The sequence below is a fragment of the Podarcis pityusensis genome, assembly GCF_964106645.2.
Source record: "Podarcis pityusensis genome assembly, chromosome: 3".
NCBI lineage: Eukaryota > Metazoa > Chordata > Lepidosauria > Squamata > Lacertidae > Podarcis > Podarcis pityusensis.
In genome coordinates this window covers 110925158-110949197 of record NC_138026.1, presented here as the reverse complement: position 1 = coordinate 110949197, position 24040 = coordinate 110925158, and the positions used below count along the sequence as shown (strand labels likewise).

At 42.3% G+C, this 24040-nt stretch overlaps 2 protein-coding genes, 1 long non-coding RNA gene and 1 pseudogene across 5 annotated transcripts in view; 2 read left to right on the top strand and 2 right to left on the bottom strand.

The window, feature by feature from the left end:
* Positions 1–24040, top strand: part of LOC308474485 (proteasome activator complex subunit 4) — a 201365-nt gene that overhangs the window by 43586 nt on the left and 133739 nt on the right. The gene's annotated exons all lie outside the window — the stretch shown is intronic.
* LOC308474627 (putative glutathione-specific gamma-glutamylcyclotransferase 2) lies at positions 1756–15422 on the bottom strand. 2 transcript variants are annotated; one of them, XM_081001172.1, is made up of 3 exons: positions 14845–15422; positions 8601–8636; positions 1756–4420 (listed from the first exon to the last, which is right to left on the bottom strand). In XM_081001172.1, exons 1-3 carry the CDS (start codon positions 15289–15291, stop codon positions 4031–4033), a joined length of 873 nt encoding a protein of 290 aa, XP_080857298.1. In that variant the 5' UTR covers positions 15292–15422; the 3' UTR covers positions 1756–4030. The 2 variants fall into 2 exon arrangements, with proteins under 2 accessions (XP_080857298.1, XP_080857299.1); XM_081001173.1 differs by lacking the exon at positions 8601–8636.
* On the bottom strand, positions 1756–23632 carry LOC308474785. The gene is made up of 2 exons (XR_013984960.1): positions 22983–23632; positions 1756–3537 (listed from the first exon to the last, which is right to left on the bottom strand). It is a non-coding gene; the product is annotated as an uncharacterized lncRNA (long non-coding RNA).
* LOC308474559 (ankyrin repeat and SOCS box protein 3-like) overlaps positions 5176–24040 on the top strand; it is a 38943-nt pseudogene continuing 20078 nt past the window's right edge. Inside the window, exons 1-3 of the transcript XR_013991617.1 lie at positions 5176–5641; positions 17819–18026; positions 20514–20672. The product of XR_013991617.1 is annotated as an ankyrin repeat and SOCS box protein 3-like (transcript). The remainder of the gene's footprint in view (positions 5642–17818; positions 18027–20513; positions 20673–24040) is intronic.

Here is a 24040-nt window from a genome sequence, read left to right as displayed (position 1 = left end):
TTCGTTTCTTGTATCTTATTTTGCATGGTGTTGATGTCACACAAGCCGTATTTCCCCTTGGAAGAATATACGAATTGCCATGCCATGAAAAAAAGAGATAACAAGGGATCATGTGTCTTGAATTCCTTCCCTTCTGGTTGTTTCGCAGCGTTTTGTGGAAGGGAATAGCGTTCCCATATAAGTGGAACTTGGCTGCTTCCCTAGAAAGGCAGATTTGGGGGTCTTGCTGCAGGTCAGCATGATGGTGCGTAGCTTGCACAGAAGCAGAAATGTCTGTTTTTCCTCTTTCCTGTCAGGGAGAAGTATGGCAAGCAGCAAGTTAGCCCGTTCCTGCAGACTCAATTATTTCCCCCCTTAAGCAGAATCCTAGATGGAAGACATGCAGCCACAAAAGTCCAAAAGAAGTCAAGGAAGATGCAAATGTATGCAATCGTACCCTGTGAATTGGCTCAGCTATAATTAGGGGCATATTATATTGGCTGGATTTCCCTTCTGACCATCTGTGCACAGTAATTCAAGCAAACGTTTAATATCTCCTCTCATGCAATCTTTTCTGTGCTTTATTTCAGATTCCCTGGAGTTCGCCTGTGACTGTTGAAGGTGACATATGTTAACTTAGCATTTATGTGTGTCAAAGCAGGTAGGGACTCTTTTCTTACAACTCGGTTCTTCAACAGAAGAGAAAAAAATACACTGTGCTTGATATGTTAGGTCTGCTGTTCTTCTGAGACATATAATAAAAATTGCTGATCCCATAGTGTGTCTCGTAAATTTTATAGTGATCTAAGATTGTGGATAGGAATTCGGTTGCTTCTGAACTTTACTGTGTGTGATAAAAATAATATACCATGCATTGTGATTCTGGATACATGAAAATACAATGCACCTGATCCAAATCATGTTTATTGAGATGCAGACCCCACTTGATTTCAGGGGGAATGACTGACTTGGAAGAGTGCTTTAGGACTGACCACTTAGGACGTTTTTCATGTGACATTCTGTGCTTGCGCTCAAGTCAGATACAAAAGGCACATTCATTGTATCAGTTGCTAATGGTGCATTTAGATAATCACTTTTTATGGGAGCCTCACTGAGGATTAAACTTGACTATTCAATTCTTAACTGCTGTAGAATGTGAGAAATCGGCTCAAAAGTATTGCAAATTGAAATGGCATCAGAGAATATGAAAATTCTGTCTCTGATGCCAAGGTCTGTGATGGCTCATTCACACAAGCATGGAAGCTCATTGAGTCATTTCTTCTGTATCTGATTCATGAAAACACTCTTTAGAGCTGATCCAAACACCTATAATCAGTGCACCTAATGAAATTTTTTATCCCACCCCTTTTGAGCAGGAGACCCCCACACCATACCACAAACTGCTTTCAAAACTCCTTCAGCTAGGGGAAAAAATAATAGTAGCATGGTGTTTGCTACTTTAGAAGCTTCTTAGGATATATACTGCTGGTTTAATTGTTTGCTGGACCATGGTCAAAGATACTGTATTAGGATAAAATCCTCATCTTATAGAAATCAGTGGTAAAATCCCATTGATTTAAGTGGAAGAGATTGTAGCCTTAGTGGGTAAAGACTAACCTATAATACCTTCTTGTGTAAATGCTTTTACAATGACTGGAGTGGTTATCTACCATCATCCTTACATAATCTGTAAGCAATTTTTTCCATGTAATTTGAAGAAGCCATTTATGGTCTGTAGTAAGATAGTTCTCATTAAGAACAACTCCCCAACAAAAATATTTTTCTCAGTCTATTGAACAGGTGTTACATTCTTTCTCTCTCTCACACACAAAGGAATGCAATGGAACATTTTACAAGCAACTAATAAAAAGGAAGAGAGATGGTTTATGGACACAAAACATAAATAATTGTTCTGTTACTGATGCAAAGTCATACAGGCTTCAGTATGAACAATGGAAGGAAATACAGAGTCACATTTTGTTATGAGAAAATGGAATAGCACTTGACACTTGGAAGAGAACCTTTATATCTATATATATATCTATATATATTAAAATACAAAAATATGCTTCTGTTGAAGGCTTAAAGAAAATAACTTAAACTATGAGAAGCAAGGAAATTCACAGTTGGGACGGAAACTCCTTTGCGAATCTATTGCAATAATGAGGCCATCATTTATCCCTTAGAAAAGTTAACACAGCGCCCATCCATTTGGGTGGAGGTTGTGCAGACAAAGGATGGCAAATGGAGTAGAAATTTCAGAAGTGCCTAAATGATGGCTGAGATTAACCTGCTATGCAAGTTGGATCTCAATCCCAAACATAATAGTCTGTATGCAAAGAGATACTTTAGGCAACCCCAACAGTCTACCTGTGCTTACCCAGTGGGAATTTTGACTTTGGCTCTGAAACCAATCCCCCATGACATGTTAAAAATACTTTTGAAACTTCACCCAGTTTCAGAAGTGTTTTGTCATGCACCATAGGGGTGGGTGGGGTGCTTGTTAAGAAATGTAAGTACAAAGCACCACAGGCTGCAAAGAACAGATCTTTAAATCCTTGCCACTGACTTGAGAGTAAGTGCTGCTGAAAGTCGGTTTACTAGTAACCTGCAATCTTCAAAGAGTTTATTCTGCAGTGTTCCGTTTGAAGTCTTTGGTCTAGTGCAGACATAACACTGCTGATCTCTTACCTATGGATAATGGATTGGGAGTGAGCTGTGAGCTTCTGCACTTCTTCCACCTTTTTGCTTTTTACCATAGTTCAGCATTAAATCTGCACCAATAGTTGCCTAAGGTTCCCATATTAATCGGGGATTGCAAATCCTGGTTTGGAGAAAGTATAGTTAGTGTTAATGATAATTTAGTGTTGATAAATATGTAATACAAATCTGTGATTAAGCTGACAAGTGACCGGACCCAAGATAGACCGGGGGGGGGGGGATTCTTGCACACTATTGTGTGTGCACTTAGTCATAGGATAGTTGTGAAAATACTATGCCTAGTGATTAAGTATGGGAGTTTCTGAACATTCTTGCTATTGTAAATTCAAGTCATATCCCTAACTTGTTTTTAAAAAGGTATTGTGATGAAAATATAAGGCACCAATATGTTTTGAGTTACACATTGCTTCTATAGGTCTTACTACATCCTAAAAGGAAAGTGCAGTTTCCTTCTCATGCAAATATTTGCTCATTTTATCAAAAGGCAGGTAGTTTATATATAAACTAACTGCTGAATCATGAACGAAATGAAAAATATCCTGTAGTGAGTTGTTTTTAAAATATCCTAGTCTTTGCATAGGAATAACTGCTGCTTACAGTGCAATCCTATGAAGTTTACTTTGAAATCAGTTGAACTTCCATGGGACTTATTCCCAAGTAAGTGTACATAGGATTTCCATGTCAGTGCGATAATCCACAAACCATTATAGACTGGTCCCACTGGGATTGCTCTTAAATAAGTGTAGTTGAGGTCTAATGTAACACATACAGCTCAATCCTATGTACGTTTACTCCCAAAAGCAGGTCTAACTTTGTTTAAGGCCGGCATGGCCAAACCTGGCCCTCCAGATGTTTTCGGACTACAATTCCCATCATCCCTGACCACTGGGGGGCCAAGTTTGGCCATGCCTGGTTTAAGGAGACTTGCTCCTGAGCACATATGTATAGGATTGCATCCATAGTCTGTCTGAGTGCAGGATCTAGTCCCAAACTATATTTTTTTAAAAGGAAGAAAAATCTAAATAACTTGAAATCAATAAAAATTTCCCTCAAACTTAAATTGGGCATAAATTATTTCTTCATATCTGAGAAACTGAGAGAAATGCATTCTTTAAAATTTTACCAAAATTCAAAGCTCCTCCTCCCTTAAACTCCTGAAGACATAGCTTTAAACATAATTTTCTACTGATCAATGACAGTAGCGCCCTGAATGAAACATGAAAATTAATATATTCAAAGTCCACATGGAGCATCTTGAAATCATACTACTGTCATCAGTGAAACCGTTCTCCTGATGATGAAGAGACTGTTTGAAACCACAAGGTGATTATTATATGGAATTGACATTTTTGCTTTCTTCCTGTTCTAAGAGTTTCTTTACTAGTTTCTCTAAAGTAAAAAGATGTTCATCTACATCTTCTGGCACGAGATCCCTGAGGGAGTTGCAGAGTTCAAACAGGTATTCTGTGTTTCTTCCACTGGGACCAACTGCATTAAAAATCTGTTTGGCAATTTCTTCTAGAGGTGCTGGTCCAAGGTAGTTGGGGTTTTCGCAGGTTCCAATATATAACAGCACATCAAAGGGCTCCACTGAGGGATCTTTCGGATAGAAAATGACAGTTGTAGTCCTGTAGCCACCTTTCTCTCGGAAATCAAGATATGCTTTTACTTCGCCTTCTTGTCCTGGTGGCAGTTTGTATGCAACACCCCATACACAGCCCTGTTGAAGAACACAACCAGGAAGGTAAAACATACTTCACTTTAGTGGTGCAAAAGGAAGCAATTTAAATCAGGGATGGGGAATCTGGCCCTCTGCATGTTGTTTGACTACAACTCCCATTGTCCCCTGGCATCCTTCTTGGGGCTGATGGGAGTTAGAGTGCAACAACAATATCAGGAGGGTCACATCCCTTCTTGAAAGGTTTTCAGATGAGTTTATATCCATAGTGCATACATGCAATGTCTCCTTCATGAAACATCCAGGAAATCTGGGTGTAGAAGTTACAGCTACATGTTCCCAAACCCGTATTTCCTGGGTAATACTGGTGACGACATGTCGGGTATTTGTAGGGGAAAATGGAGAGCCTACACCCCTCTCTTCATCCTGCCCACACAGGCTTATATCTGGTCTCAAAGTCTGGCTGGGGGGAAAAGCTACCAGAAGGAAGGTATTACCTGGCAAAGATTTATTTATTATCATGTTTATATTACACCTTTCCTCCAAGGAGTTCAAGGTGGTGTGCATAGCTCTCTCCCTCTGCATTCTATCCTAACAACAACCCTGTGTGGTAGATTAGGCTGAGAGACAGCAACTGGCTCAAGGTCCCCCAGTGAGTTTCATGGCTGGGAGGGAACTTGCACCTGGTCTCTGCAGCCATGGCTGGGAGGGAACTTGCACCTGGTCTCTGCAGCCATAATCCAACACTATACCACACTGAGTTATTGCTATGTACTATCTAGTCCTGGTCTAAAAGAGACCTGTGTTTAAAAGTGACTTAGTCAATGTTATGTTTATCTGGTGTGTGGTTAGTAACTCTGTTAAATATTAGGAAACCCCCCTTTCTTGTTTTTTTCCAGACTTGTCTTGCTTTTTCACCCTGCTTAAGCTAACATGTAACCCTGTAAGTACTGTACTGTTGAAACAGGTCTGATTGTGCTAGTGTAGTGATATTTAAAATGAAATAAGAAAATTGCTAGTTAGAAGTTTTATTCTTATTTTTACTGCACTTTTAGTGGTACACTAATAATTGAAGATTGTTTACAGACTATAGATATAAAAGTTGTTATTTGCATTGATCTGAATTAGTTTGTTTTACCAGGACAAATACAGTAGAGGGAGAAAACACACACAAGCTGAACTATTCTTTGCTTATAGAGGAATCTGTCTGTTAGCATAATGGGGTCCCAACTGCACAGCAGTGTGAAAAAACATACCAGAAAGGTACAGAAAATTCACAATGGCTGACACTATGCTGTATTTTGCTGGCCTTGTCAACTACAAAAAATGGTTTAAGTCTATAGCAGCTATTACATTGATCTCAATTCAGTGTTAGCATTACAGGGAAACTTTCTGAGATTCAAGCAGTTTTTTTCCGATCAAATGGAAAGTTCCATGTTTCAGTTTCTAAGCTGTGTTGCACTCAAATCTGCTCTTAACATTTAGAAATGAGTGGTGTCACTGCCTACAGTGAAAGTGGGTAAAGTCCAGGGGAGAGCAACAATGGCTGGTTATGCAACACCATCCACATTACAAAAGGATGATTATGATTGACGAATATGCTAAAATATTAAGAACAACAATACTGCTATTTTGAATTTTACACCTTTGACATACTAAACCATGATTTAACATGACATGCACAAGTGGCAGCAAACACCAGGCTTGTGTGTTCCTACCTGGTGGCCAGGAGGACGAGTAAAGCTTTTACTTTGCCTTAACCTTAAGAGTGGCTGGGAAAACCCAGCCAGATGGGTGGGGTATAAATAATAAATTATTATTATTATTAACCATGGTTGTATGGCAAACTGGTTGATACAAACTATGAGTGTTGTGGTGAGACCTACTTGATTAAGATAATACAGGCATGTTCTTTTACAAAGCTAAGCTATGATTAATTTCAAACAAACAAACTTCTAAGTCTGGTTTCTGAAGCTGGTTTGTTTAAATTAACCATGAGTAGCATCAGCCACATTTCTTGGTTTAAATCACACAGGGAGTTGTAGTTAATTGGAAGCAAGAACTTCCCAATTCTTGTTGTTAGCTGCACAGGATGGAAGCATGCAAACCCACAGCTTGCTATGGTTCATACAGTGTCCAAACTATGGCTTAGTATGACATGTGAATGCAGCCATTATCTCAGTAACCATTGCAATAGTCTGGTAAAATGGCTCACCCTTCACCTTCATATTGCAAGTGGAAAGATGGGCAGAAAATAGACGAAAGAGGGGTTTAAGCTCACCACTAATTTGAAATAGAAACTTCATGGCCCTTGTTTTTTGTCCTATCTTAGGCATGTTTTCTTGGAATAAGTAGTACAGTGTTCACCAGGGCTGGTGCAGAGAATTACAGTCATACTACTACACTGCACCTAATTCAGCAAGTCATAGGGAAGGAACCTTTCTGTTCATTTCTTCACATTGTATTCCAAGCAGATTTTAACAGATGTAATAAAAATAAAAGCATTCTGCCATTGGCAATGATCAAAAAATACCTTTAAAGCACCATACAAATTCACAGGAGGTATGGATATCAAAGTTCTTGCATAAAAATTGATAGCTATGCTAGGAATGAGGAAAGAGCTTAAAATGAACAGTATACCTAACTACTAAAGTGTGTGTTGGAATTATGGATCAAAAGTGTATCTTTCATTTTAGAGGGAGTGTTGAATCTGCCTTGGATAACCAGCAGGTTAGGCAAGAGAAAAAAGTCGTCTCTGAATATTGCGAGTGTATCTTGCCATATCTCCTCCCCAGTCCCCTTTGAAATCTACAGGTAGAGCTACACATTACAAGAAAAATAAAGGGTGAACTGGCCATTTTTATTCTTGTTCGTTTTCCGTATTTTTATTATTTGTAGAAGAGGAGATCACTTCTTCCAAGCCAGGACAGTTATGCTATATATGGGCAATGGTGTCTAGTGTGGGCCGGCCTGTCTTTCCCTTGCTGGTGTTAAACAGATGTTTGTGGCTTTTGTTCATTTGGCTGATGGATGAGGCCAAAGCCTTCTTTCCCTTTCTGTATAGCCATGGCCAGGTTTGGGTCAAGGAAGCATTTTTTGAAGTTCATCAGTGAGCATGGAAGATGTTTAAACACCCATCCCTCCCTCCGAGGGCAATCACAGACTTAACAGCAGCTTGCTGAGATAATGTCCCAACCATGATGAAAGAGGGTCATTGGCTGCAATATAATGTCTTGTGGCTACACAAATCACGGAGAGAAGGGAAGGTCATAATTTCTTTTGGTGCAGTGTCAAAACTGTTAGGTTTACAGCAGCCACAAAAGTCACTAGCCTGCCTTTTTTTGTTTTTTTGCTAGCCTCCTAAGAGGCTAGTAGCCTATGTTGCCATGCTGCCTTCAGAGGAGAGGAAGTCCCCTCCTGTGTGGCCTACATGGAAGCTCAAGTACAGAAAACAGGAGTCTTCAAAAGTGCACAGGAATTGATTTATTAGAGGCCAGCCTGTGTGAATCAAGAGACTCCTCTTCAGGGACATATGAACTACCTTCCTCCGGGAAATGAGTTAAACTGTGTGGTTGCCACACAGCTCGCCAAGGCTTCCCAGGCCCCCTCATCATCCTTCTGTGCATTGCAATTAAGCTTCAAAGAAGTCTTCTGTAGCCAATGGAAAACTTACTTGAAGCATAATTACAACTCAAGACAGGATGATCTTTATGGAGATTGTAGCTGGGGAGGGGTTAGCCCTCTCCAGCTGCATTTCCCAAGCAAATTACACTTTATTTCGGGCCTAACTGATGGTGGAGAAGGCAGGGGCAGGCAAAGAATGTTGTGTGCCTGGGTATGCTGCCCATTACAATTTTTCCAAATATGCCCATGGGCTCCAAAAGGTTGACTACCCCTGGTTAAACAGTCTTGCGTACTGTTGGGAAGGAACATATATCTGAAGAAACGGGTTGGGCTTAAATAAATAGTTCTTGAGTTTCTCTGGATAAAAATTGTAAGCTTTATTAACTATAAAATTATATGCATGTTTACTCAGAACTAAGTCCCACTGTGTCCTGTAGGGCTTGCTCCCAGGTAAGTCCATAGGATTGCAGCCCATGTTACTTTTTCTGTATTTCAAAATTAAAGAAATACAGCTGTACAGTATTATCAAAATATGCTTCTGAGTTTTTCCGGAAGAATGTATATACTAAATGGTATATAAAAACAGAATCTACTATACCTCAGGATCTTCAATAAGTGTCACAACTCTTCCAGGCTAAAATTAAAAGAAATATCACAGTAAAAAGTTTTTATTATTAAATCAGTAGCAAAAATGGAAATATATATATTTAAAAAGAGGACCACAAGACTATCAAACCAATACAATCCATTTGGAAGAGTGTGACCTTTATTTCTGATGTTGCGTGGTACTGTATCAAATCTGTGCTTAGGGCAGACACACTACGAGCCTGACAACTGCATGGCCCAGTTAAAGGCTCAACACTTACTAGTGCTTTCTCTAATGATTTACATAACACTGACCAAAAAGTTGTGTCTTGAAGCTAGTGCAGATGCGGTGCAACTCAAAAGTTAATTGGGGATTAAAAACTTGGAATGGACTACAGGATTGAATGCTTCCTCCTCTTCCCAACTACGGATTGGACTTACTTTTTATCATTCTAACCAGGGATAACAGAGCTAGTATGGTTTGGTTGTTACAGTGTCTGATTAGGACTGGGGAGAACTGGGTTCAATCCTGAGTCAGAAGTCTTGTGTTTAACCTATCACACATACTTGTTATGAGGATATAAGAGGGTGGGAAATATGTAAACCACATTGAGAGCACTGGAAGAAGGGACAGCTAAAATGAGACACATACAATATGGGTAACTATATCCAAACTGGGGCGTGTCCTTATTCTGGATTAGAATGAGCAGGACTACCTTCTCCCTGTGGTGCATTTGAATACAAGAGGAGAGAAAGGAAAGGGAGAAGATAACCCTAGACTAGAGCCAAACTGCGTATTACTTAAACCAAAAGTGACTAAACTCTGGTCCTCCAGATGTTGTTGCATTCCAGTTCCCATCAGCTCCAGCCGCCATGGCCCATTGTCAGGGATGATGGGAGTTGTAGCCCAACAGTTGTCTGGAGAGCGGCAGGCTAGCTGCCACAGCTTAAAATGTCGGCATACATGCCCTGACCCTTGTTGCAAACAGGGAACAGTTGAGGTGGGTAGCAGCCAGCTAGCTGACCTACGATCATCTGTTTGCTGCAGAGCCCATATTGCAGCTTGGCTGGAACATAATGGTAGTGAGCAGGAGGACATAGATGCACCTGAAGGAATTGTGCCCTATGGTGTTTGAAAGGGCAGCATCATGGGATAACATGGTTGGGCACATAACTAGGGTCTGCTGCTAACCCAGGGAGTCCCCTGGACCTGCTGTACTTCTGCCTGTTCACCCGTCCCTTCTCTGTAAGTGAGCAATGATGGAAGGCAGGGCAGCAGCCTTACTCTAGACTTCCTATCATTTAATACTCTTTCAGTCCTCTTCACAGCAACTGAAAGTGCCTATCAGAAAGAAAAAAATGGGCATGAGTGGAAGAAATACCAATGTGCCTAGAGCCAAATCTACAAACCGCTTAGAAGTTAATTGTTTGGATTTATTTCTATTTAATTTTGCTGACTTCAGCGGGACTAAGCAGTGTTAAACCCAACCGGCAGTTAACAAATTGGAATTAAGATTTTTTTAACTGCAGTGCTCACCTATGTTTCACATGTACTTAAGGAATCTTTTGAACTATATGTGAGATATTCAGCACAACAATTTCTGACTTCTGATTATTATGCAGCTGCTGGAGTTCTGTTGCCATTAGGAAAAATATAAGCCAAGATAGAATTGGTCACTGGAGAAAACAGAATACTCAACTAGATGGACCTTCGATCTGATGTGGTAGATATATTGCAACCTGCCCCCCCCAGTGGAATTATTATTTTTACTGCTTTATTTAGTGCATTACCTTTTAGGAGGCAAGTGCATTGCACTCTTAAATACAGATTTTGTGGAATTCATATGTGCTAGATAAATTGGTTTGGTGTAACTCTGATTATTTTTCTGTGTTTATATTGGGAGGGGGAAGCAAGAAGCTGTTTTTTTCCTTTTTGATATGAAAAAGTATTGTTCTTTTATTACCCATTTCAGAAGGGTTTTTTTTTATGGAAACAAAATAGGAGAGCAACCCAAGTCCAAAAAGAAAATAAGGCTTGTGCGAACATTTTCTCTCCTGAAAGTTTCAGCATTGCCATAGATCATTTTTTATTCTCCCATTTTTAGGTTGTATCATGCTTGTTTAAAGCAGTATTGGAGTGCAACAGATTTTTGTTTTAACCTTTAAGAACTACTAGGCACAATGCATTTTTGAGCAGTCAATTACTTGCTGTTGGATATTACTAAACCTAGAAAAGTTCCAGAATGTAAAGGGCTCAGAACCCAGCTTCCTGTATTTTTTTAAAAGTAAAATTCTAGCCTTTATGATGGAAATACAATTGGAAGTGTTTGAGCAATACCTGCTGAAATCCTACAAGCGAGACAGAATGTATGTGCATGTGTATGTCAATGCCTTGTCTATGACAATCAAGAACCATAATGATTGATCTAAAATGACAGACATTGCAGAACTGTACAGAAAATAAAACTGCGATTTTTTTCTGGGAGCAAAACTAAAAGTGCCTGGGTGTAGAATTTTAATATTTTAGCATCCAGTTAGCATGCAATTTAGCACACACAGTTCTGAGCATGGTCTATAAAAGAGTAAACCACGTACTTTTAAATTTTGTCTTTATCACCAGAAACATTTTTCCTCTTAGTTGGGGACACCCTGATTCCTAGGTAATATTAAAGCTTTGTGCAGACATGTTTGAGAACAGGTTCATTAAAGTAATCTCAGTATGCTAACTTCATTCACTGGTGGTATTTGCATGTACAGTACGTTCCTGAGAACTGGGTACCCTCCCCAGGTATTTAGCAGAGGAATTTAGCACCAGATCTTATATCTGAACCAGTCCTTAGAATCGGCCTTAAATAGTTATATTGAGCTGATGTCTAACCTCAGTTATGAACTCACTATGTGACCTAAGGCTGTTGTCAACAAAATGGAAATAAGAATGAGGTAAACTAGAATTTGTATGTAGTTACTGTCTCCCTGCTCTTCTAAAGAACAGTCATTTATATATATTTTCTGAACATCAAATACTAATCAACACTTGGCTCAGTTTAATTCAATTGGCTGTTTAAAGAAACAGTTTTACCCAGAGTAGTCATTAATAATGTTTTGTACAATAAATTGAATTGCATGTTGTACCTGTTTTTTCTTTTTAAAAAACAAGCTGTTGTCTGTCTTGCAGTTTTGAGTCAGATTGTCAATCTTAATCTTTGTTGCAAACTTCTTGTTCATGCAGAACAAAAGAAAAAATGCAACATACATTATATCAATTTAGCATTTTTCTGTAGATTTATGGCTGTGTTTTCACAAAATATTATGGTGCACCTAAAAATGATTTCCAGAAGTCTATCTTAAGGACTACAGGTTAGAGATGTGAATTTGGTAAATGTAAAGTAAGGGGTTCTGAAAGGCACAAGCTGCAATAAACAACAATATGGCATATTCTCATTCACAAAATAATGCCGATTATTTCTAAGTGTTGCTTCATGTATGTTGACAGTCAGCTAAGTACTTCTGATGACTGAATAATTTGCCGCATATGCAGCTGTAAATAACATAGCCCAGCCCTGTCAATGCCATTCTCTTAGATTTCTGGACGTTTCTGGATCCCATTGTTTCCTTAGCTCAACAAATGCTATTTAGAATTATATAAGCTCTATAGCCCTTGTATAGTGAGAAGCACATCGGGTTTCAAAGTACTTCAAAGTACTTTAAAATCTATTATTTCCATTGAGGTAGCTTTAAAAATGCACTTTCCATGAAATGGAACAGTTTCCGAGAGTTCCTCAGAAATTTGGGATGCACAAACTTCTGATGGGTGGATGAAATATTTATGTTCTTTATACTGCTAATAGCATACTGAAACTCATACAAACACTAGCTATAATGGATGTGAGTTGCTTAGATATTTTTCTAGTAGCTAACAGCCTTAATTTTATCAATTGTGACATGAAGCTGAAGATAATGCTACAAATATAATTATGGCTATGATTCTAAATGCACTTTAGTATTAAAAAACATGAAGACACTGTTATTGGGCCAATGTTTGCTAGAGAGAAGGAGATCTCTGAACAGTGATCTAGAGTAGACAAGTTTGTGTACACTACCAATTTTTCCTGGATGGTGAAATCCCAAGCAAACTCTGAAAAGGATCTCTAAAAAAGAGTGAGGGGATTAAGAAAAAAATGTAGGGGTGGAGAGAGAGACTTGATAGTAGCTTATAAAGGTAGGGATGGTGTAGATAGCGTATACAGAAATTATTTTCCTCTTAAGACTCAATACTTGAAGTTGAAGTCATTCATGAAATTGATTTGCAGTGGGTTCAACATAGGCAGGATTATATTCATATTGAATGGAAAATAAGGAATATAATACTGTAGGAGAAGCTGTACTGATAACTGGATTAGCGACATTATCTGGTATGTTAGTAACCAAGTTTAGCTATTTGGACAGGTAATACAAAATAAAAGAGGACGGAAGATCTCTGTCTTCACAGCAAGCTCCCCATGTAAAGAAATAAAATTGTTTGGGAACCACCCACCCCCATCTGAATTTTTGACAACAGCAACATTAGCCTTGACAGAAGAATGGGAAAATGAGAGTACGGGGTGTGCTTTAAGCGGAGTTTTAGGGGCAAGAACTACAGAATCGTTGTGTTGGGCCTCAACAAACTCCAGCATCATAAGAAGGGAAACCCATATACCTGCTTATGTCACTTGTAATAAAATATTGGGGAGGCGGGGGAGAGAGTTTAGCCAGGGAGTAGCTTGCAATTCCACATGGGATTCAACATAGCTATTGTTTCCAATATTCTCGGTGTAAGTACTGAGTTGCATGTTCAGAAGAATTGCACCGTATTTTTCTGTTAGCATGCCACTTTGGGAAGCCAAAGCTTGCTTTTCCAAATCAAAACATCTCTGCACAGAAAGAATGAGTATTTTAGGGATGAGACTAGGCTAGAACCTTCCCTAATGTGCTAGGTTTCCAGTTGGGGGGAGTTTTTGATGAGGGAGAGCATTTCCCCCTAACTACAGTGCTCTCTGCGATTCTTCCAAACACATACATCAACCTTATCTTTTTATGCCTAAGAAAAGGAAGTTGACCTAAATATTTCCTAACATAACCTCTCTCCCTTCTATCCGAAATATCTCAGGAAATACCCCATTGGATTCAGCATGACTTACTACTGAGAAAACATGCACAGGATTGGGCTCTGAATCTATAATGTTCTTTGAAAAACAAACAAACTAGGACTTCTGTTTGTTTACCCTAACAGATATACCCAGATTAAAACTCCGCTTTTTCCTGACAAATATTCAAGAAAAAGTAGGTGCAGTAGATGCTGACATAATGCAGCGACACATGACTGAAGATGGGAAGCCCCCCATCCTTTGTGCTCCCCAAAATAGGGGACAAACCTCAGGCTTGAACAGTGCCAGAGTCTTCTCATTCAAAGGTTTGCAAAAGTTGTTTAACTATAAAGTGTGTGTGTGTGTGTGTGTGTGTGTGTGTGTGTGTCTGTCTGTCTCAACACCCACCCTGGTCTTTTAAGAAAGTTTAATAGTAACCCGCCCTGTTTGGTGCCTAGCATAACCGGCTGAGGGTGTATAGCTTATGTAAGAGGTGACCCAATGTACAGCAATTAAGCAAAGGTACACAAGGAAGAACCGTCTTGGGAACTGTGCCAACATCCTCAAATGTTCTCTCTAATGTTCATCTACTGTCCTCTCGTACCGGCTTCGGAAATGAACCGTGCCAGGCTCAATTCCACCCCTTTCAGCACAATCAGGAAAATGCGAGCATCTTGCATCGGTGGTTGCACTGATTTGCCAACCGGCTTTTGCGTGGCATGGAGAGTGAAAAGCATGCGTGTGTGTTTGCGTGGAAAATGTTTGCAGGAAAGTGAACGGTTACAAAACCCACATGGTTGTGCGTTGACAAGAGTAAACCCGAGCGGTAATAAGCGCTGGGATGTAAGTGTGAAAGCGCGTCTGGTTTCTGGGGACTTCTCTGCGCGCGGGGAAAACAGAGAGACACTCTTATTGTGAGACAGCCGTCTTGGCGCTTGTGTACCTGCGGTGACCGGGCAAATGGTAGCGGGGCTAGCTGCCCAGCGCCTCTGCGATGAGTTGGCGGCGCAGTTCAGTCCTCTGCAACTCCGCCAAACTCCAGTGCGCCCTTCCCACGGAAGGAGAACCGCGAGGTACCCCCGAGTACTGCCTGCCTGCCTCTTCCCCATCCTCTCCCAACCTCTCGCCGCTCACCTTGCCCGGCACTCCGCGGTGATCCGTGCTGCCTTGCCAGAACCTCCTGCTGTAGCCCGTGATGTACCCGACCATCTTGTCCTCGTAAGGGAAATCCACCTTCCAGATGAGGGAGCCGTAGCCAAACACCCACATGCTTCTCGCGCCGCCGCTCTCCTCTCCTTCTTCGCTCTCCCGGGGATCGGGAGGCAGGGGGCGGCCCTGCTGGGTGCTGCCGGAGCTCTGCATGCTCTCCCCGGCCAGCGATCGCTCAGCAAGGCACCCTGGGGCTTGTAGTGCAGCTTGCTTGGCCGAGCGACCGAGAGAGCCCCCAGCCTCCGCGGCTCCAGCGCCGGCTCCCCGATCGAGCCACGTGCCTCTCCTTCGGGCTGTCGCCGCTAGAGGCGGCTGAGCCTGCGGGTCAAAGGCAACGCAGGGTTGGCCAGCCTGAACTACAGCTCCCAGCATCCTTTTCTGTGCTGGGGGGGAGGCGATGCGGGAGGGCTGGGCTTCATAAGGCCGTTGCTCCCCCCCTTCCTTCCTTTGAAGAGAAACGCAGCTGGTCAGCAGCGGATGCTTTTAAGGAGAGGTGACCCATACGGTAAATTGCAAAGCTCTCCTCCCTTTCCCCTTGTCCTCCTCTTGCAAGCGCGGTGGAAAGGCATCCGCTTTGCACGCAGGTGGATGCATGTCCGAATAGGGCTGGGAAAGCGCCGCTGCCTGTCAGTGCGAGCCATGCTGAGTTATATGGGCCGCTGGTCTCGGTATAAGGCAGCCACCAGTGTTCCCAGCCGCGGCTATACCCAAGGGCTCTAGGGGGCCAACCAAACCAAGACACAGAACATTTAAATTGCAGTATTCTAACATAACTTCATCATGTCAATTCATAGTACATATAAAGGTGCATCTATTAATTTCATATATATATAGATATATATATATATGCGCAGCAGGGACACAGGTGGCACTGTGGGTTAAACCACAGAGACTAGGACTTGCCAATCAGAAGGTTGGCAGTTCGAATCCCCGTGACGGGGTGAGCTCCCGTTGCTCGGTCCCTGCTCCTGCCAACCTAGCAGTTCGAAAGCATGTCAAAAATGCAAGTAGATAAATAGGTACTGCTCTCGCGGGAAGGTAAACGGCGTTTCCATGCGCTGCTCTGGTTCGCCAGAAGCGGCTTAGTCATGCTGGCCACATGGCCCGGAAGCTGTACGCCGGCTCCCTTGGCCAATAAGGCGAGATGAGCGCCACGATCCCAGAGTCGGCCACGACTGGACCTAATGGTCAGGGGCCCCTTTACCTTTACCTATATATGCACAGCATACTTCATTGAGTTTCTGCTCACAATGATGATACAAGACTGGATATTGGGATAGAATCAAACTAAATGGGGGGAGAGTACTGAAATGTGTTTCGCAGCAGGGCCCATAACAAATTATGACTACCAAGTGCATTCCCCAATCCGACTCACCCCATCGCACTGCCCACAGTATGAGGGCAAGTGAGCAAGCAGAGATGAAGCAGCCAGTGCCTCTTTTTGCCTATAAGAAGAGCCCTGCTGTATCAAGCTAACAGGCCCATCTAGTCCAGCATCTTTGTTCTCACCTGTGGCCAATGAGATGCCTATGGGAAGTTCACAGTCAGGACCATATTGCAGTGGTCCAACAGGGAAATGTAAAATTCAGTGTAAGCAAGTGTAAAGTGATGCATGTCAGGGCAATATATATATATATCACACACATGTTAATATGTTCAGAAGGGGGAGAGAGGTTGCTATTTACAATTTTATTGTTAATGGTCTCTGACAACAGTTGCGGATTGGCTGCTTTAATTGCAAGATAAAAGTGGCATTTTATGCATGCTTAATGTAATGTGTTGTTTTGCCCTCAGTAGAGGTGGCAGTGCAGTTATTGTGCATGCCTACCTATAAGTAAGAATTTCCGGAGTAGTAGCCCTGTTAGTTTCTTACACAAAACCAATAAAATGACACTTGTGGCACCCTTAAGAGACTATACTATCTTGCAAATTTCAAAACTTCATGCCATAATAGATTTATTAGTCTTTGAGGTCCACAAGACTCCTAGTTTTACCTTTGGGTAGGTCCACTGAGCTGAACAACACAAATATTTTAAAACCCTTGAAAGTAACGGCTAAAAACTTGGATAAAAATGGAAGGTTTTGCTTGGCACCTAAAACTAGACAAAGATGATGTCAGATAACCTCCTTGGGTTGAGCAGTCCACAAATGGGGATTCCACCACTGAAAAGGCCCTTTCTTGTGTTGCTATCCTCTGGGAGGGTTTCAGATGAGAATTTCAGGGGAGAGGTGTTCCTTGAGGTATGTAAGGTTCCCTCAGCCATGTAAGGTTTTATAGGTGAAACCAGCACTTTGAATTGAGCCCTGAAACTAAAAGGTAGTCAGATTGTCTCAGGTGCTCAGATTGTCTTGCCCTGGTGAGCAGCCTGGTTGCTGAATTCTGCAGCAGCTGCACTTTCTGAACTGTCCAAAAAGCAGCCCCATTTATAATGCATTGTGGTAATCTATCCTGGAGGTTACCAGAGCATAGATGGCAGATTTTAGCCTATCCCTGTGTAGATACAGAAGTAGCTGGGCCACCATCGTCCTACACGTTATTCCAACTTCTGTTAAGCCTACAAAAATGTTAATTCGTGAGACATTTGAAACTTGTGTCAGTCAAGCATAATTGTAGAATTTCACTCACCTTTTTCATCTGGGGCCTGGTTTGTCCATGCCAGTTCTCTGCCATCAATGCATTTTGAAGCAAGATTTCAAATGTCAATGAGATCCAAAGCGATATCTTTATCACACAGGCTTCAAAACACTTTCCTCAGATTAGTTTATAAACGAGATAAGTTTGAGATTTCTACTTCAAAAAGTGTAATCTTTTGCTGAGATAACGTATTGTCGACATCCTGATCTGCGCTAACTTTGTCAACGTGTGTTTTCATTTTCTCTCTTATTTTTTTTTGGCTAGGATTCTGTTTAAATGGATTTCACGGAAGCCTACTCCGACAGGTGCTCTGCGGTTGGGCTTGCAGCGAGAGAAGGCAATGCCAAGCAACTGAAGAAGCTTATCAAGCAGGGATATAGTGTTGATGTCCCCGATAACAGGGGCTGGATGGCAATCCATGAAGCAGCATTTCACAACGCAAGTGAATGTCTGAAGCTCTTAATTCGTGCAGGTAAAGAAAACAGGGTCTTATACAAAAACAGTGCCTTAGGATCCACTGTTCTCCAGTAATAATAATAATAATAATAATAATAATAATAATAATAAAATTTTATTTATACCCCGCCCTCCCCAGCCAAGACCGGGCTCAGGGCGGCTAACAACCAATAATAAAAACAAGTTGATTAAAATACAATTTAAAAGATTAAGATACAACATTAAAACAATTAGGGAGCAATCTCATCATAGGAGGAAAAAGGAAAAAGAAAAAGAAAAAGAAAAAGGGGAGGGAATCAAACAGATTCTGAGCCAAAGGCCAGGTGGAACAACTCTGTCTTACAGGCCCTGTGGAAAGAAATCAGATCCCGCAGGGCCCTGGTCCCAAGAGACAGAGCATTCCACCAGACTTGAGCCAGTGTTTAGAAGGCCCTGGCTCTGGTTGAGGCTAATCTAACTTCCTTAGGGCCCGGAGTAGTACAGTGGTACCTCGGGTTATGTTGCCTTCGGGTAACGTAATTTTGGGTTGCGAACACGGCAAACCCAGAAGTGTATACTTCCGGGTTTCGCTGTGCGCACATGCGCAGAAGCGCACTATCGCGCCGCGCATGTGCGCAGAAGCGGCGCCTCTGGATGCAGACTTTACGGGGTAAGTACGGACCCCTGGGACGAATTAAGTTCATATCCGGAGGGTCCACTGTGCTGGAGTCCAGAAATTCAGAATCTACAATGTATCTGGCATCTCCTACTAGTAAATGCTACACAAATTATGGGCTGTGCATTCTTAATTAGGGAGGGAACGTAGGAAGCTGCCTTATAGAGAGCTGAATTGTTGGTGCATCTAGTGGAGCGTTGTCTAGAGTTATTGGCAGCAGTTTCCTTGGTATCAGACAGGAGCTTTTTATCAGCCCTGCCCAGCTTTAGGAACACAGGAACTTCTGCCTACAAGCTCTAACCCGGAGCTACAGTCCTTCCCCAACTAGCAGTAAACAAAGGCAAATTTGCAGTGGACCTTTTGCCTTGCAGTATTCATGTCGAGTAGCAATCGATAGCTGGTGTAGCATAATAGCTAATGCTTCAATCCTAATCTCATTTAACCTGGGAGTAAACCCTGTTGGATTCTGTCAGGGAACTGGCATCGGAAAGAAGGGAGGTGGAAGGGCTCACACAGGTTGGGAGAGACTCAGCAGCTGAAGAGGGAACCAGTAGGGGGAGAAGAGCTGAGCTGAGGGAAAGTGAGCAGGAGGGATGGCTCCGAGACACTTCCAGCGAAAACAGTGGGGAGGTTTCAGGACCTCCTGTAGGGACACCCACTCCTCGCCGGAAACTGTCACGCAGGGAGTCCAGAAGACGTGTTTCCGTTAAGGAGCTTTTATGTTGGAAGCGATTCCGAAAGCAACCACTGTCGGAATCTGCAAGCGACTGACGGAGCCATGTTTAAGGGGCTCCGTTACAGACAGAGGTTTGGAAACATGACCAAACTCTGAGGGACTTGGATTTTACGCACAAGCAGCTCATCGTCCCATCACAGATTCAGTAGGATTTACTCGGTGAGAATTGCTGTGTAGGAAACTGGTAATTCATTAAGTCCCTGGTTTAAAATCTCACCTCTGCTGTGGTTTTCCAAGTCAAACTCCTATGATCAGTCACATGATCAGTCTGCTTTTCTTCATGAAACAACTCTTGCCGTAATAGCTTTGTGGCGGGTTCAGCTTAGGGAGGCCTTGTGGAATGCCCAACATTGCATTGGGTTTAGCTGTTTGTCTGATGCGTGATCTGCTTTTCTATGTACCGCATTTTTTGCTCTATAAGACTCGCTTTTTCCCTCCTAAAAAGTAAGGGGAAATGTGTGTGTGTGTCTTATGGGGCGAATGCAGGCTGCGCAGCTATCCCAGAAGCCAGAACAGCAAGAGGGATTGCTGCTTTCACTGCGCAGCTATCCCTCTTGCTGTTCTGGCTTCTGAGATTCAGAATATTTTTTTTCTTGTTTTCCTCCTCCAAAAACTAGGTGCGTCTTGTGGTCTGGTGCGTCTTATAGAGCGAAAAATACGGTAAATTCACCCAAAAGGTGGCATAAAGTACAAACCGCAACTAGCAGTCATCTTAAACTTGCACAATAGCACCAAGGAAACTAATAATTTGTTAAAACCCTTTTAAAAGCTAGAGCTAGTTAGGAGTTTGTGATATAAATTGCAATCCTGACATCATAATCATAACGAAAAGCAACTGTTAGTAAACAAAACAAAAAGAGCTCCACAGATACAGAACCCTGACAGAACCATGCAGAGGAGATCTTTGGGGAAAGGCTGTGGCTCAGGGGTAGATCACCTGCCTTGTGAAGCTGAGAAGGTCAGTTGTCCTAGCTCCTCACTACTTTACATCCAGCCCATCAAAGTCAATGTAAGCTTATCTTCTCCTACTGCTTCCACTCCAAAATGAAGGATTTCCTGTTTTCTAATGCTATTCTGCAATGCTCTTTTTTATTTTATTATATCGTCTCCAGCACCCTCTGATAGCTACATAAGATCGAAGACATTTGAGGGCACTTGCCCATTGCATCTTTCTGCAAGTCGAGGAAGTTTGGAGTGCGTTGCTATTCTTCTGGAATCTGGAGCTGATCCCAATGAGCTTACTAATGATGCAAGCACACCATTATTCTTAGGTGAGCACACCCCATTCTGAAAATACCCTGGCCCAAAAATAATTGAAATAATTTACTTAACCTAAAATTAGACAGTATTTGTGGAGAACCGGCAGATGTCAGTGTTACTCAAGGAATGGCAAAATGCTGCAGTGTTTTGAAAAAGCTTGTATGGAGGTATCTTCTCCTAGGGGGTGAGTTGTTGTTTGGGTCTTGGGCTGGAAGTAGGGAGAGGGACTATAAACTCCGACCTTTTCCCCAATCTGTATTCATGGATCCTGCGACTGGGGGATATGACCACTGGTGGGGATGGACTGCAACAATTTTGGTATACAAACGACTGGTAGGAGTGCTTAGCTAGAACTGGGGAGTAATTAGCTGGGAAGACTGAGAGTTCAGTGGCTAAGAATGTTTCACAGAAGCAGGTGCACCCTTGACCATAGTCAGTCTGCCTGAGGCTGATGGGCTGGAGTTCAACATTTGGAGGGCCTCAAGGTTCCCTGCTCCTGGAGTCTGTGCTCTGTCCCAGCTCCTGCCAGCCTAGCAGTTTGAAAGCACACCAGTGCAAGTAGATAAACAGGTACCACTGCGGCGGGAAGGTAAATGGCGTTTCCATGTGCTCGGGTTCCCGTTGCGCCAGAAGCGGTTTAGTCATGCTGGCCACATGACCCGGAAAGTTGTCTGCGGACAAACGCCGGCTCCCTCGGCCTGAAAGTGAGATGAGTGCCGCAACTGTTCACCGGACTTAACCATCCAGGAGTCCTTTACCCTTTACCTTTTAGTGTCTCGTTCAGCTATGTTTGCAGAGTGTAACATTTTTCTGAACCATATTTATGAAAACATAGCATGCTGAGACAAGGTGTTCTGGCATCTACAGCCCTTTTTCTTTGCGTCTGGAACGCATCTGTTTAACATTTTCTGCTCTTTGGAGTATTCCCAGGAATATTTTCTTCTTCTAAAATATTCCCTTTTTTATGTGGTTTGTTGACAATGCTCTCCATTGGGTCTGCTGTGTAAACGAGTATCTTCGCATGTCTGTTTCTTCATCTTTTCTGCTTCTTTACATGTTGCTGAAAAAATGATTCTAAATAGGAAGAAAATGTTTTAAGCATTAGTGCTAGGAGCGGCAAGGGTCTACAAATGCAGTTGCACTTTCTTAGCTCAGCTCATACATTTGTGGGAAATGCAAAGGGAGAAATATGTGGGGTCTCATTTCTGACCTCATGCCAGGCTTCAGAGATACAGTGGTACCTCCGGTTATGGACGGGATCCGTTCCGGAGCTCTGGTAGGATCCTGAGGTTTCTGCAACTGGAGGGACCACTTTTGCGCATGCGCACGCAGCGAAACACTTCCGGGGTTGCCACTTTTGCAACCCAAAGTTTACATTACCCGAGGGTAATGTAAACCGAGGTGTCACTGTACTGAAGCAAGAAGGTTTCTGGCCATGCATAGCCCTTTGGGCATGAAACCCACTCGTCTTCCAAGTTGAGGGAGAGTCAAGATCAGCGGCTACCACAAATTTTGGGCCTGCTACCCAAGCCAGCCAAAACCTCTACAACCTGATAGGGCTAGACTGATGATAGATTTTAATCTGCTGATGGATTTCTGGGTGCAGTGGTGCCTCGCAAGACGAAATTAATCCGTTCCGCGAGTCTCTTTGTCTTGCGGTTTTTTCGTCTTGCGAAGCACGGCTATTAGCGGCTTAGCGGCTATTAACGGCTTAGCAGCTTAGCGGCTATTAACAGCTTAGCGGCTTTAAGAAAAAGGAAACAAACTCGCAAGAACTCGCAAGATGTTTCGTCTTGCGAAGCAAGCCCATAGAGAAATTCGTCTTGCGGAACGACTCAAAAAACGCAAAACCCTTTCGTCTAGCGAGTTTTTCATCTTGCGAGGCATTCGTCTTGCGGGGCACCACTGTAACTTGTAGTAGATCAATAAGTGTAACTGGCTCCCAGTTGTAGTAGCAACTCAAAGGCTTTCTCTCCCGCCTGAGTTTGGCTATTGGAATCACGACTGTCCTAATTCAGATAGTGTTTTTATAAGCAGGTCTTCCCTGTGCATAAGACAGGGGTTGTGGTAGGCAACGAATTCCTGAGCCACCATTTTGCATCTGGCTCTGGTACAAACAGAAGAGGCTGTAGGATCAGGCCAGTGGTCTGTGTACTCCAACTTGCTGTTCTAACAGTGGCCAACCACAGATAACAACAAGAAGCCTGTGAGCAATACCTGGCCACAACAGCTCTCTATCCACTTGTGATTCCCAGAAAGTTGACAACAGAGTTGGGACATAGTCATTATGGCTAGCAGCCTTAGACCAGTGATGGCCAAACTTGGCCCTTCAGCTGTTTTGGGACTACAATTCCTATCATCCCTGACCACTGGTCCTGTTAGCTAGGGATGATGGGAGTTGTAGTCCCAAAACACCTGGAGGGCCAAGTTTGGCCATCACTGCCTTAGACCTTCCTCATAGTCTTCTGGATCGTCAGAAGAAGTGTAGGTAGTGAGAGTTTTTCCTATCTTCACAATAGCTTGTTGGATCTCATCTTCAAAGTATAATGTCCCTAGTTCCTGAATCAGGAAGTCCCTTCATTGAGTGCTCACCAAGAAAGTGCCACCTATGTTATTATTCTGGAGAGGGGTCATAGCTCAGTGGTTGGGTCAGTTGAAGTCCAAAAGGTTAAAGGGCCGTATAGTGGAGATGGCAATAGAAGAAAGATATTCATTTGGTGGCTGTGGTGAAGTTAATACATTTGTACAACTCTGAATTTTGCAATTCAGGTTCCTGGCTGAGTAAGGTGTATGAAAATGAATATACTGTGGTAGAGTGTGCATGAAAACGCACACATTAGTGAAAATAACATACAAAAATTTCATCTGTTGGTTTGCAAAAAATGTGCATGTGAGGGAAAATTGCATAGGAAAATGTGTATATTAGGTGAAAATTGCACTAAAGCTTTGATGAACTCTCATAAGAACTTTTTATTTTCAATCGCTAACTGGCGTCGAAATACAGTTAACTGAATCAAAGACTGAAAGAAACTAAAATGCACTTTTTCATTTTCTGTCTTAAGATTACAGAAAATAAAGAAACACCTCCCTCCCCAGCTCAATCTTTATTAATGCTCAGTTTTTTAAAAAAATGTGATGGTGTTTTTTGGCTATAAAGTATGGCCAAGAAAAAGAAAAGACCATGTATTTCGGAAAAATTGTTTGTATGCATATTCTCAAAAGGCTCAACAGAAGTCTGTTGGAAAGAGAAACCTCTTTTTCAAATTTGCTGCTCTGGTGAAAAAGCAAGGCAAAAGCCACAGGCTTTCAGTTGACCTAGGAGAAACTACTTTTTGAGCGCCACTGCAAATCCTGTCTCACGTCTCTTTGCTATTCCTGG

What these genes read in the sequence shown, in the direction of transcription:
- LOC308474627 (XM_081001172.1), bottom strand. Translation starts at nt 15,291, where the DNA reads ATGCTGGGAGCTGTAGTTCAGGCTGGCCAACCCTGCGTTGCCTTTGAC. An exon ending in ACCGCGGAGTGCCGGGCAAG is followed by an intron (nt 8,637 to 14,844) that starts GTGAGCGGCGAG and finishes TTTTAATTTTAG; the next exon opens with CCTGGAAGAGTTGTGACACT. An exon ending in CACTTATTGAAGATCCTGAG is followed by an intron (nt 4,421 to 8,600) that starts GTATAGTAGATT and finishes GTTCTTCAACAG; the next exon opens with GGCTGTGTATGGGGTGTTGC.